The sequence below is a fragment of the Ctenopharyngodon idella genome, chromosome 2 (genome assembly GCF_019924925.1).
Source record: "Ctenopharyngodon idella isolate HZGC_01 chromosome 2, HZGC01, whole genome shotgun sequence".
Taxonomy (NCBI): Eukaryota; Metazoa; Chordata; class Actinopteri; order Cypriniformes; family Xenocyprididae; genus Ctenopharyngodon; species Ctenopharyngodon idella.
In genome coordinates, this window is record NC_067221.1 from 24,778,368 (window position 1) to 24,792,086 (window position 13,719).

At 40.5% G+C, this 13,719-nt stretch overlaps 1 protein-coding gene across 4 annotated transcripts in view; it reads left to right on the forward strand.

Moving 5' to 3' along the window:
• The window catches only part of crfb16 (cytokine receptor family member B16), a 27,878-nt gene continuing 14,159 nt past the window's right edge, over positions 1-13,719 (forward strand). Inside the window, exons 1-6 of one of the 4 annotated variants that reach the window (XM_051877680.1) lie at positions 1-84; positions 2,725-2,848; positions 4,816-5,003; positions 5,100-5,224; positions 5,892-6,039; positions 6,212-6,360. In XM_051877680.1, the coding sequence (XP_051733640.1) occupies positions 2,760-2,848; positions 4,816-5,003; positions 5,100-5,224; positions 5,892-6,039; positions 6,212-6,360 (699 nt within the window). In that variant the 5' untranslated portion in view covers positions 1-84; positions 2,725-2,759. The other 3 variants (XM_051877677.1, XM_051877676.1, XM_051877678.1) reach the window with 3 other exon arrangements.

Below are 13,719 nucleotides of genomic sequence, written 5' to 3' on the forward strand. Positions count from 1 at the left end.
ATTAAAAGTCTCATTTTGGGTGTTCTCAGTTCTAGTTCTGTGGTTGTCCAGTGACTGCCTGCAAGACATTCCTCTGCCATCAAGGTAAACCTTTACATTTCATGTGACAATTAGTTGCTTGCACAAACTTATCTTGGATAGTGTATTTTGCTTGGCAGCCTGTTCATTGCGTTCACTGTGCACAGACTTTGAGTCTATACTTACAAATACAAACAGTATTTTGTTACATTTATAAGAATGCTTGACCAATCTAACAATATTTTTAAAAAGTACTTAACATTTTATTATTAGACTATACATTATCCAGTTCAGAAAAAAAAAAAAAAATCATTAGGGTTTTATTGTGTAAGTTACTAGATATACAACAGTCATATGACAAAACAAACAAACAAAAAAATATTTTAATGCTTTGTTGTTGTTGCTTTACTAACAGTCTTTCCCAGTATCTACAGGTGTTGTCTTTCTCTCTAATCCATATTATTTACTGACACTTATCTTCTTAATAGACACTTTCTTATCAAAGTACTTCACTAGTATTTCACAATTCATTGGGCTTGTGATCATTATCTTGACAACCAATGATGCCACTGATATTTTATCAAGAATATATGTTAAATGGAAGTTTGACAAACTGTTTAAAATATATTTAATCTTAGATATCACATTCCTAAAACATGCACACTTCAAGGCAGTGCAAAATACAATTTCAAATAATTTAACTCTCTCGATCATAATTAACACATATAGGGCTAATTTAACACACCTCCTCTTACAAAGGGACTCACCTCCTTCTGTTTTTACATAGTTTCATATAGTTTCATAAATCTCATGCAACCGTAATTTTCAAACAGGTCCTACAGGTTTATTCCAGTGCGTGAGGTATCTCGCCCAACGAGTCATGCTGTTCTTGTTGCACCTTTCGTTTCCTATGTCTCAGGTTTCTCATTTAGGCATGTTCACAGGTGCAGATAACATGAAGACACCTCTAACACCATTACTCTCAGGGAAAGTTTTACTTAAAAAGGGACAGTGGGAAAATCCTGGACTCTTTCCAGTTGTTGCAAAGGAAGAGGGATCCAGGGCTGGCATTCACAGAGACAGGAGAACAGGAGGTTATGAACAGCGGTTTGATTAAGAGCCTGTTTCCTATGCTTCTGCACTTTACCATTAACTGTACGTATAACCTCTCAGCAACTGTGCATCATGATAGTGGGATATGTGATACTTGATTATTGACTGCATAATTATGTTATTACAGCATTTTAGTCAATTATAAATATACATACAGTACACAGGATATGTAAAAAGAAATCTATGGTATAGGCCTGCACAAGAAGTTTTAAAGAGATTCTTCCATCAAGAAACCAGTTGTATTTATTGGTCAGGGGTCTTGTAGTTTTTTAATGGAACAGAAACCTGCTGTTCCATGTTGTATAAAATTGCCAATAAATGGCATTTTAAACCTGGCCTAATAGCAGTGGTGTAAAGTAATGGAGTAAATGTAATTAGGTACTGTAAGTATCTTTTTGGCTACTTTGAAGTTTTACGGAGTATCACAGATATTAGCAACTTTTACTCTATACTTGACTACATTTTTGAATAACTATATGTACTCTTAACTCCAATTCATTTGTGATACTTTACTTTTTCTTCAGCACTTTATTTCTGATACAAAACAAGCGATATTGTCATCTACAGGGCATTGAAGGTACAATATCTTGTGCGTTTTGCCTTACTCACCCAAACTTGTTATCAAGGCTACTTTACGCGAATGTGAGTGCATTAGCAGGTGGTTGCGAATTGCAGGCGTTTTATATATGAGATGAGGACATGGCTGCAGCCAGTGATGAGGCCAAATCCAGCATGTCTAGTGAAAGTAGGCTTTTACTTAACATTATTTTATTTATTTGTTATATTGAAAAGACCTTTTTGAAGAATATTGGTTTACTTATGCCCTTTTTGAGCACTTGAATTTAACTGAAATTTGAGTGTTTGTAGACTTTTAAGAGGCTGTTGTGTCGACCTTGATTTATTGCACTTTTGAGGTGTTCGGTTTCATTTTGATTTTAGAAAATAAATGTGATTGCTCTCCTCACAGATCAACTATTTCTTGTTTTTCACTGGCATGTCTCTTAGGTGTTGAGGACTAGTGCATCTTTGAGCCTACATTCAGTACGAGTAAAAATCAGATACTCTAAGACTTTTGCTCTATAGTTGCATTGGAATTGGTGACTTGTAACTTGTAATAGAATCATTTTCACTGTAGGGTATCTGTACTTTTAGTCAAGTGTGGTTTTCAGGTACTCTTCACACCTCTGCCTAAAACATAAAATGTGTATAGTACCATATCATACTTTTATGATGCTTATATAGGAAAGCATTTTACATAATCATTAAACAGTCATATTATGGTGTATAGATATTAAATTTACTGTATAAAAAGGGATTATGTAATGTAATTTGTTAATACAGTATTTATGATCCTGAAAGATTGAACAGGCTTATGCAATGAACTTAAGGTTTGACATTCTCAAAATGCTTTTAACAGAAGCAGAGTGTTTGAATGAATACAGCCGGAGGGTCTGAACACTCTGATCAGCATGTGTGAATGTATTTGCAAGTCAAGTTTAAAAAAACAAGTCATCATAAAGATCAGATTTTTTTTTTTTTTTTTTTTTTTTCTCCAAATATATGTCAAATGGTAATATTGGTCATGCATTTCAGATTCAAGTACACCACCCACACCTCTTAACACCTCAATGTATTCTGTAAACATGAAGCACATCCTGAAATGGAGCCCCTTGCAGGTGTCATGTTCCACTGTCAACTACTCTGTGCAATTTCAAGGGTACGCATATTTCTGAATGTTTTTTTGTTGTTGTTGTTTTTATTTATTTATTTATTTATTTTAGGAATAAGGCTGATGTGCCAATCCAGCCTTTTAAAAATGCATTGTGTGCAGTGTGTCAGCATGTTATGTTATGTTATGTTATAATAGACAATATTGGTGACTGACCTGTACTTTAAGAGACTTGAATGCTTATTTGTGCTTCTGTACATTAAAAAATAAAATGCTAAGTTCCTGTATCCAGCATAACTTATGTAAAATTTAAGGTATTTTCACTTTTTTGTTTTGCAAAAAAATGCAAGTTAACACGTAAATATGACATTGTCACATTTATTTATAGCACTTTCACAATATCGATTATTTCAAAGAAGCTTCACAAAAATAAGCAGCTCTACAGAAGGCATTTGTCATTATTAATCTCAAGTCAGTTCAATGTTGATTCCTTTCAGTTTGATAACACTGTCAATGTCGCAAAGTTCTGCCAGTTTACATTCTAGACTGCATGATTTTGAACAAGATGACGTTTGTTGATGTTTGGCAGTCTGGCAGAACAAGTATTCTTAAGTGTTTAGTTTCCGTCAAACAGTTCAAGCAAAAACATGTTAGGCATCAAATAGTCATTGCAAAAACACTTTATTTTGTCTGCCAAAAAAAAAAAAAAAAAAAAAGTAAAAATAAAATAAAATAAAGTACATGTTTTTTTTTTTTGTTTTTTTTTTGTTTGTTTTTTTATAAAAGCTGTGATGACTCTTCCTCTTATAAATTAAATACTGATATATTTAATTAATATAAATAGGGGGTAGGCGGTGGGACCAAGCCAAGCCAAAAATGACAAAATATTCAGTGGCCTTTTAATGGTCTTAACCACAAATCACTGTAGATAAAGTAACTTAGCATGGAATAGCCTTCCCCAACTTGCAGACAGCTTTTTACAGGAAGAAGAGTGTTGTTCCACTTAATATTAATGACTTCAAATATAAATTGTTGAAAAATGTCTCCCAGTTCTTTTGAGTTTAATACGAGACCAAATATTCAGTTACGCATTATTTTGATGGCTCACTTTAGACATTCTACTTACTATAAGTAACTACATGTCTACTAACTCTTATTAGAGTAGTAGTAGGTTAGGGTTAGGTGTTAGTCAGTAGAATGTCTGTTGGGGGAGCATCAGAATAAAGTGTCAGCAGATATTAGACAGTCTACCAATACTCTAATGACTGATAGTTGACATGTAGTTGCAAACTTACTTATAGTTAGTAGAATGTCTAAAGTGGACCATCGAAATAAAGTGTTACCAAATATCCACTATAGGGTTCAAATCTGGACTCTGACCAGGCCAAAACATGAGCCTGATGGACTTGTTCTCAAGCCACTTATTGGCTGCCTTTGCAATTTGGGCAGAAGCATTGTTTTGTTGAAAAACAACATATGATCATTCCTCTTTAAATAACAACTTTTCATTTGTGGGAAGCAAGCCATTCTGCAATATCTTCCTCTACCCCGAAGCATTAAATGACTTTTCACAGTGAAGTAGCTCACCAATACCAGCAGCTAAAAAGGCTCCCCACACAATGGCACCTCTTTCTCCAAGCTTCACTGTGATGCACTGTGATGCAGATGCATTTATTATTATAATTCTTACCAGATTTTCGAAGACACAACTCTGGAGCATCACCATGCAATTCATATTTTATTGTGATTCATCACTCCACACACAACTTCCCATATTCTGCCAAAAACTTCATTCTATCTGATGCTTTTCTGAGACAGCAATGGCTTTTTAATTAGTGCATTTGCTTACATTTTGCTAATAATTGTATTATTACAATTATTAGCAAATAATTGTAATAATACCCCCCAGGAATGTAATCAAACATAATCGTTATTTAATAATGTGTTAATCATGACAATTGTCTTGGATAATCATTCTAAAATGAATAATTACTCATCTCTGATTCTTAATGTAGAGAGTATGAGTTATACAAACTTAATGGAACTTGGGTGAATGCATATGACTGCCAAGAGATCAGTGAAAACAGGTGTGATCTCACTCATGACCTGGCCTCCAACTCTGACTACAGCATCCGCATAAATACAAACTGTGATGGCAAAAAATCATGGACACAACTACCAGCAACCTTCAACAGGAGAGACAGTTGAGAATTATTGGCATTATTTTTGCTAAAACCAAAATAGAGATACATGTCTGAAATTGCTCAGTTGGGTCACGTCCTTTTTTGGTCTTTTATAGCAGTGTTGCTGGCTCCGAAAATGACAGTGAATGTGGAGGGCGATCCCATCCAGGTGGGCTTCAGTACAACACTTTCTGATATGACCATAAACCTTAAAGTCTGGAATGAGGGGGACGAGCAGAATGTGAGAATATTTTAATACTTTCATGTTGTATCGATATTTGGCTATTGGCTCTCTGTATACTGTAGATGTCTGGCTTTGCTAATGAATGGATGTGGACCTTAGTAAGGGTAGACAGCATATTTCTTTTAACACAATTGAAAATGAGGCAGTGAGTGTCACTACTATACATTGCTAAGAGATGCAACAGTTCCTGCTTTGGCTTCATTTGTAACTTCTTCTTCTTTTTTTTTTTTGTGAAGCAAAAATAGACAAAATAACTAGTAATATTGTGTATAAGATGTAAGGTTACTCAATATTCACTTATGGTTGCAATGAACTGTTGTATAAAAGCAATTCAACAGTCACAATCATGCTGTCAGCTTAAATATTACCACAGTTGCGATTGCCTGTGGAATGACAGCTATGCTGATATTTGTAACAACAGCATGATTGTGACTGTGACATTGCTTAAGTATAACGTGTTGCTGGCATTGATACATCTTTCCAGTAGTCAAAAAAGCTAAAGAATATGGCCTGTGTAAAGTACAACCTACTGAATAGACTGCACATATATCACTCACAGCCTTGTGTTCATTTGTGTAAAATAAAATTAAAGTATAAAGTGAATAAAATAAAAGACATCTGTCCTGACTAAGGTCTATTGTGACCATGATGGATGTTATTGCAGGCCTTAATTCATGTGATCAGAGCATATCCCTATCATTTTTCTATTGCTGCCCATCGAGGGGAAGAGAAGATGTGCTTCAGAGCAGAAGCAATAGTAGAAGCCATTAACAAGATCTGCAGCATTGACACACAGTGCGTAATCATTCCTGGTGAGTGATCAGGGTGCAAACCTTTGATAACGGAAATGGTTTTAGTAGATTGATGTTATTCCATGCCTGCAGATTAATGCATTAGGAAAAAACTAAGAGAATTGACAAGGTGATAAATATAATACTATGTCATCCTATGCCAGTTAACATTAACCATTGATTTCCTTTCTAGAGCAGACATCTGACTTTGTGAAGCCGATGATAGTGAGCATTGCTGTAGTAGTAGCGGTTGCCGTGGTCTTTGTTCTGGGATGGTCGGCAACATATTTTGGTCCACAGATCAAACAAATTTGCCACAGGGAGCCTATTCCCAGAGTACTGGTAAGTGCATTTACAGTTTTTTTTTTTTATTTATTTTTTTTATTATTCACTTTGGTACTATTTTCACATGTAAGGTGTTTATTTTCAAAACTATTGGTACAAAAATCCAAACTGATCACACTTGTAACACAGCTGGTCATTCTTTCAAAACCTGATCTCATGCTTTCATTACAGTTGTACATATTTTAATTCTACATAATCACTGTTTCAAAACACAAGATCGTTGTAATATGTAATGGAGAACATTTGCTTTAATCACTGAAACACAACAGTATGTTCTTCTTTCAGATTAGTACTTCTAACAATCAGTTGATTCAATAGCAAACAATGCAAAATACATGTTTCAAATCACCCGTGTTGCTTAAATAATTACAGTTACACAGGCTACAGATGCCACATTAGAAAATACACTTACATTACCTTAATTATACAATTGGCATACAATCCATAATGTTTGTAATTGTATCTATTTAGTGTGTTATCAAAATGTGTGATGAAGTTTTGAAATGGCCATGAGGTTTTGTGCTAGAACAGAGTTTCCTGCCAATATACACTGTAAAAAAGAACTGCTGGTTTAACTTAAAAAAAATAAGTTACCTGGTTGCCTTAAAATTTTGAATTCATTGAAATAAAAATAAATGAGTTAATACAATGAAGGCGATTGATTTAATCAACAGAAACTCAAAATATTATGTTATCTGACCCACATTAATTATCTAAATTGATTTGACAAAAAAATGTTGTAATAACAAATCATGAAAATACACTAGCACTAGTTTTCTACCCAACATGAACATATAGTAAATCATACGACTGACTCAGGTTTGCTGTGTTTTGATAGAGTTAGAGTTTGATAGAAAAAGGTTTTTAGCATGTTGAATTGTAGAGTTTGTATTTATTTACCAAAATATGGTTTGGGGCAGAAAATTAACAATTTGGCCAATTGTGTTATGTAGGTGTGTTGCTGTGTTAAGAGTTTAGAAAAAGTACTTTAAGTATCGGTAAATGCATGTTAGCAATTGTAAAAAAAAAACTGTAAATAATAGAAAAATGTATTAAACTGAACCAAAAAAGATTCAAATAAAAAGACTGATAGTAATAGCATTGTGAAAGGCAGTTATACTGTGAATGAAACATTAATATAGATGAAACACTTATTTTGTGTAGTGAAAAGGTTACTTTGTGATTTTGTGTATTGTACTAACATAAATGAAAATATGCTGAAATGTTTGAAAAATGTGCACGTTGGATAATCTGTTTTTTACCAATTGCTTGTGAAAATTGTGCCAAAGCAATTTAAAAAAACCTGTAACCTCATGATCATTTCCTGTCTAGCAGTGTTGGGTAAGGCACTCTAAAAAAAGTAATTAATTACTAGCTACTAATTACATCTTCAACAGTGTAGTTAGATTACCGTACTAATTTCTCTCTCTAAAAAGCATTGCATTAGGCTACTTATTACTTTCTATATCAACCTCGACCAATTGAACAATAAGGATAGACATGAAACTACTCTTTTAATTCTTTCAAATAAACAATATACAATTGCATAAATTATTCTTGAACTGACCAAATTGTGCAAAGGGAGAAGTTTACATTAAAAACATTAATTTTAACATTAGACGTTAAATTTAGATGTTAAATCCACTATTGTTTTATATAGAATTGTTCTATAGTCTATACAGTATTTAATGCAATTACATCTTAAGGAACTGTATTAAATTACAAAAAATAAGAAATCTCTTACTTTATTTTTTTAATGGGAAAGTAATTAGATGATTTAGTACCATAGCATAGCCAGAAAAGAGACTCTGCCACATTTATTGTCAGATTAATACGCAAAAAAACGTCTCGGGTTACCTGTAACCCTGGTTCCCTTTCGAGGGAACTCGCACTGTGTCGGTAACGACACTTTGGGGAACGCCCTTAGTGTAGTGCGTCTGAAGCATGAATGAAACTATTCCAATCCTGATTGGTGTTGCGTCATGATGTAACATGTGACAGCATAAACGGAAGCTACAAAGGGGCGCCGGCACACAGCAGAGTCAACTTTTTGCTCTTCAGCAAGCACCCTGTGTTTTTGTCTGACCTATTTGGTGTTGTATTGTCCAAAGCACATATATATTACACATTATGGCGAATGAAGATAAAGATCAGTTCAGATGGTGTGTGCATCCCTGCCCTCGTTATTTAATGGGTGGGGACACACATCAGCTCTGTTTTCACTGTTTGGGAGCGCATCACACCCGAGCAGCCCTTGAGGGGGCTGCTTGCGGTGAATGTGAAAAACTCCCTCTGAGAGTGCTGTGTTCTCGTCTGGCCAGCTCTGACTCTCCCCCTACCCGTGCAGAAGCCCGTCTGAGGGCGGCTTCTTCTGCGTGGACGGAGAGCTCGATGCTTGAGTTATCTGTCTCCGAGGAGGTGGATATTCTCAGCATTGAAGCGGAGGATGTTGATGAAAGATTGCTGCATCACGTCCCGATTATGAGGAGCTCATTGAGGTTGTGACTCATGCAGTGGCCAGACTTAACATCAGCTGGCCACGTGAAAGGCAGGAAGCGCAAATAAAGAGCAAGTTGGACGAGCACTTCCTGATGCACAGAGCACAGCCGAATCGCTGGGGTTTGCCGTTCTTTCCTGATTTGCAAAATGAGTTGTGCAAATCATGGAACAAACCACACACCTCTCGCATGTCCAACCTCCCTGTGTGGTATTAGTATAGTATTAGTATAGTAACATCGTGGGGGCGAGAGAGAACGTTTATGGGATGATGCCACGGGTGGAAGAGGCTTTGGCCACTTATTTATCACCCGACGCTGCGTCATCTCTTAAAGCCCTGGCGCTTGCCCACCAAACCCTGTAGAATTACATCTGAATTGGTGGGCAGAGCTTATATGGCTGCGGGTTGGGCTGGTGCTTGCTTGCATACTATGTCTATTTTGCAAGCATACCAGGCCAATCTTCTTAAAGATTTCGATGAAGGTGACGGGCCAACGCCAGATGATATTGCTGAGCTGCGTAAGGCTACAGACTTGTCTATCCATGTTACTAAGGAGACGGCTCGTGCCATCAGCCGCTCCATGGCAGCAATGGTATCCATGGAGAGACATTTATGGTTAAAAATGTCAGGCATCAGGGAAAAAGACAGGGCTTTTCTCCTTGATGCCCCAATTTCGCCTTCTGGCCTGTTTGGCGATGCCGTTAATATCGTTGCAGACAGGTTTCATGAGGCAAAAAAACAATCTGCAGCCTTCAAGCGGTATCTGCCCCATCGCTCGAGATCAAAGAAGACTGTCCCTAGTGTACAGCCGCAGCCATCAACGAGCTCCTCCGCCTATAGACAGGCGCAAAAAGAGAGCGTCGCCACTAGGGCTCTCTCTCAGAGCTCGTGGCAGCAGAGGCGGCGTTCTTGCTGAAGCCCGTCGACAGGAAGGTTGATTTGAGGACTGTCCTTCAGTCAAAAAGGGCTTCAGGAAAGAGGTCCTAGCTTTGATCGGACCTCTGAGGGCTGCCCCCTCAGAATTATATCGACGACTGGCTTATACTGGCCCAGTCTCGAGAAATGGCAGTTCGGCATCGAGATGTCGTCATTGGTCACATTTAAAGCTTTGGGTTGAGACTCAACACAAAAAAGAGCATGTTACTTAGAAACAAGTCTAACAGAGATACCCATCAGGGGTGTGTAGGCTTGGAATACTCATTCGCATTGCAACACAAGCAATGTACTAAGCAAATCACACACTCACCACAGGGTGATTGTCAGGGTGGCCTTATGATGGGCCAACACTTAAGACATCATCACAGGGTGGTTGTCAAGGCAGCCCACAGAGGGCCGAGCACTTGAAGTCATGATCTAACTGGAGCTCGGGGGAGGCTTCAGCATAGTGCCTCAAAACTCTCTCAGTGAGAGGAAATCACACCACTCAGCCTAGGGCGATTTATCAAGGAGGCCTAAAGAAGGCCATACACTTGAAATCGTGATCTTATCTGGAGCTCAAAAGAGTGGTGGCTTCAGTTTTTTAGAAAGACCCTCTAAACGAGAGGGGGGGTTTCCAATCTTACATGAGCGGTCTCTAGACTAACGCGCTCTCATGACAGCTGACGGCTGTGTGACGCGTGCTCCATAACACCCAGCAACTCGTCATACACGTGGCAGAGCGGCGGCGAGAGCTCGGATGTCTTCTCTTGCTCTTTCTGTATGATGTCAGCAAAGCACTGAATTATATCGACGACTGGCTTATACTGGCCCAGTCTCGAGAAATGGCAGTTCAGCATTGAGATGTCGTCATTGGTCACATTCAAAGCTTTGGGTTGAGACTCAACACAAAAAAGAGCATGTTGACGCCTACCCAGAGAACTACTTTCCTGGGAGTGGTATGGGACTCGACAACGAACATGTCACCAAAAAAGCAGTTTCAACAGACACATCCCTTACGGGTTGGGGTGCAGTTATGGACGGCCGCTCTGCGAGAGGTTTGTGGCAGGCCTAGCATTCCTCATGGCACATAAATTGCCTGGAAATGCTGGAGGCTTACAAGGCTCTGAGGAGCTTTCTCCCAGATCTCAGCGGTCACCATGTCCTAATAAGAGCAGACAATATGTCGGTGGTCTCGTATTTGAATCATCGGGGGGTCTGAGGTCGTGCCCTCTGTGCAGACTGGCGCATCAGGTCCTCCTGTGGTCCCAGGGGAAACTGTCGTCTCTCAGAGCAATGTATGTCCCCGGGGACCAGAACCAGGGAGTTGAGGCCCGGGGAATAGAGACTTCACCCCGAGGTAGTGAAGTCAATATGTGAGAGGTTCGGCTTAGTGGAAGTGGATTTGTTCACATCTCGAGGGACGACCCACTGTCCACTGTGGTTTTCTCTCACACATCCAGCCCTGCTGGGGTTGGATGCCATGGTAAAAACATGGCCGAGGCTATGCCTGTACGCTTTTCCCTCGATCGCTCTGCTCCTGGGAGTTCTGGAGAGGGTCCAGAAAGAAGGGGTCAGTCTATTGCTGGTAGCCCTGTTCTGGCCGGCCCGAGTATGGTTCTCAGACATCATGTCACTCCTGGCAGGCCAGCTGTGGCAGATCCCTCTGAGGAGGGACCTGCTGTCTCAGGCAGGGGGCAGTATATTTAATAGTGCTCAAAGGGTTGTCTCTGCCCCCTTCGAACCTCTTGAGTCAGCATTAGCAAAGAACCTGGCGCTTAAGATGGCTTTTCTCCTCGCTATTACGTCTCTGAAGAGAGTGGGAGATCTCCAGGCCCTGTCTATATCTCCTTCAAGCCTGGAGTTTGCCCCTGGGGGAGTTAGAGCCATCCTGCATCCTAGGCCGGGCTACGTGCCTAAGGTGCCATCCAGCTTAGCTAGGCCTACGGTTCTGCAGGCCTTCCATTCTCCACCTCATGTGTCGGCGGAAGCAGAGAGACTTCATCTGCTCTGCCCTGTCAGAGCTTTGAAGGTGTATTTACAGAGGTCTTCTCAATGGAGGAAATCAAATCAGTTGATGGTGTGCTTCAGGTCTCCTAAGAAGGGGCTCTAAGCAAACGATTAGCAGTTGGATCGTTCAGGCTACTGCCTCGGCCTATCAGGTGCACAACCTGCCTTCACCTTTGGCCTTGAGGGCTCATTCTACAAGGGGCATGGCATCCTCTAGGGCCCTCCTCTCAGGAGTCCCCCTTTATGAGATCTGTGATGCGGTTGGCTGGGCCACTCCACACACCTTTATCAGATTTTATAGTCTGCACCTCCCTTCAACGCCAGGCGCACGGGTGCTCACGTCCTAAGCTGTGCCCGGTCTTGGTTTCACGCTATGACACACGTGTTTCGGTGTGGCATAGTGGGTATTTGTTCCCCAAAATGTTGTTGCCGACGCAATGCGAGTTCCCTCGAAAGGGAACGTCTCGGGTTACAACTGTAACCCTTGTTCCCTGAGAAGGGAATAAGACACTGCGTCGGCAGATTGGAATAGTTTCATTCATGCTTCAGACACACTACGCTAAGGGCGTTCCCCAAAGTGTTACCGAGGCAGTGTCTCGTTCCCTTCTCAGGGAACAAGGGTTACAGTCGTAACCTGAGACGTTCCCTGAGAACAGGGAAAGAGACACTGCGTTCTGAGACACTTTGGGGGGAACGCCTCCGTATGTCTGGTATCTGAAGAAACTGTAAAACCATGGCAATCCTATTGGCCGGCGACAGCCTATGATGTCATACCAGTGTGACCAGAAAATATATAAGGGGTGCCTAGAGAACATGTCATCCACTTCTTCGTCTGAAGGGACTGACTAGGCAGCCCGGAGGCATGGCTACAAGATGCAGTGTAACCCAAGACATTCCCTTTCGAAAGGGAGCTCACAATGCATCCTGAGACAATTTGGGGAACGGAATACCCAAGCTGCCATGGTGAGGGGAGTGCATGCCGAAATTTTCCTCGAGAGAGAATCCGGACATTTTAGGGGGACATTGTGTCAACCCCCAGAGCCACCAGGGAGGCTAACCTGGTCCGACTTGTGACCTTGTCTAGCCAACAACCTGTCTGTTTTCTAAACAGAGTCTCTTACCATACTTTCCTCATGAGAGGCAACCAGATGAGAGGGACTGCAGAAGAGGCAGTAACCAGCTCACACCGGACAAAAAGTCGGGCATCCTGGGGAGCAGGACTCAGCATAGCGCTTTCCAAAACCTTACAAACAAGGGGAGTTATTATGCTCAACCCTGGACCTACATAGCGCTTCTTTTCAAAGCACTATGGAGGCTGGGTACTCTACATAGGGTCCTAATGAGAGGAGTACCCCATGCTCTATCAAGAGCTGATCTACCGAGGGGGTTCACAAGAATCTCTCGACCTTTCAGATCAAACTCAGGGAATGAGGCTCTCTATAGGACGATCCTCTCAAACGAGAGAGTACCTACAGCTCTAAAAAGCTGATCTACCAGGGAGGTCTCATGTGAGTCCTTCGACTTTCTTTCCAAACTCAGGGAGTGAGGCACTCTAACACGAGGGGAGTACTACCTAGGCTCGACCAAGTAGAGTATCATCCAAGCTCTGGGGCTAGAATCGGGGAGGCACCTGTGGAGCCTGAAACATGAACTCAATCTGTGTACTCTGGGGAGCCAGGACACTCAAACTAGCTAGAAGTGCTAGGAATGTAGCTCGATCTGGAAGATCGCCATCAAGGCGACCCGAGGAGGGCCAATTACTTAGAAACAAGTCTAACAGAGATACCCATCAGGGGTGTGTAGGCTTGGAATACTCATTCGCATTGCAACACAAGCAATGTACTAAGCAAATCACACACTCACCACAGGGTGATTGTCAGGGTGGCCTTATGATGGGCCAACACTTAAGACATCATCACAGGGTGATTGTCAAG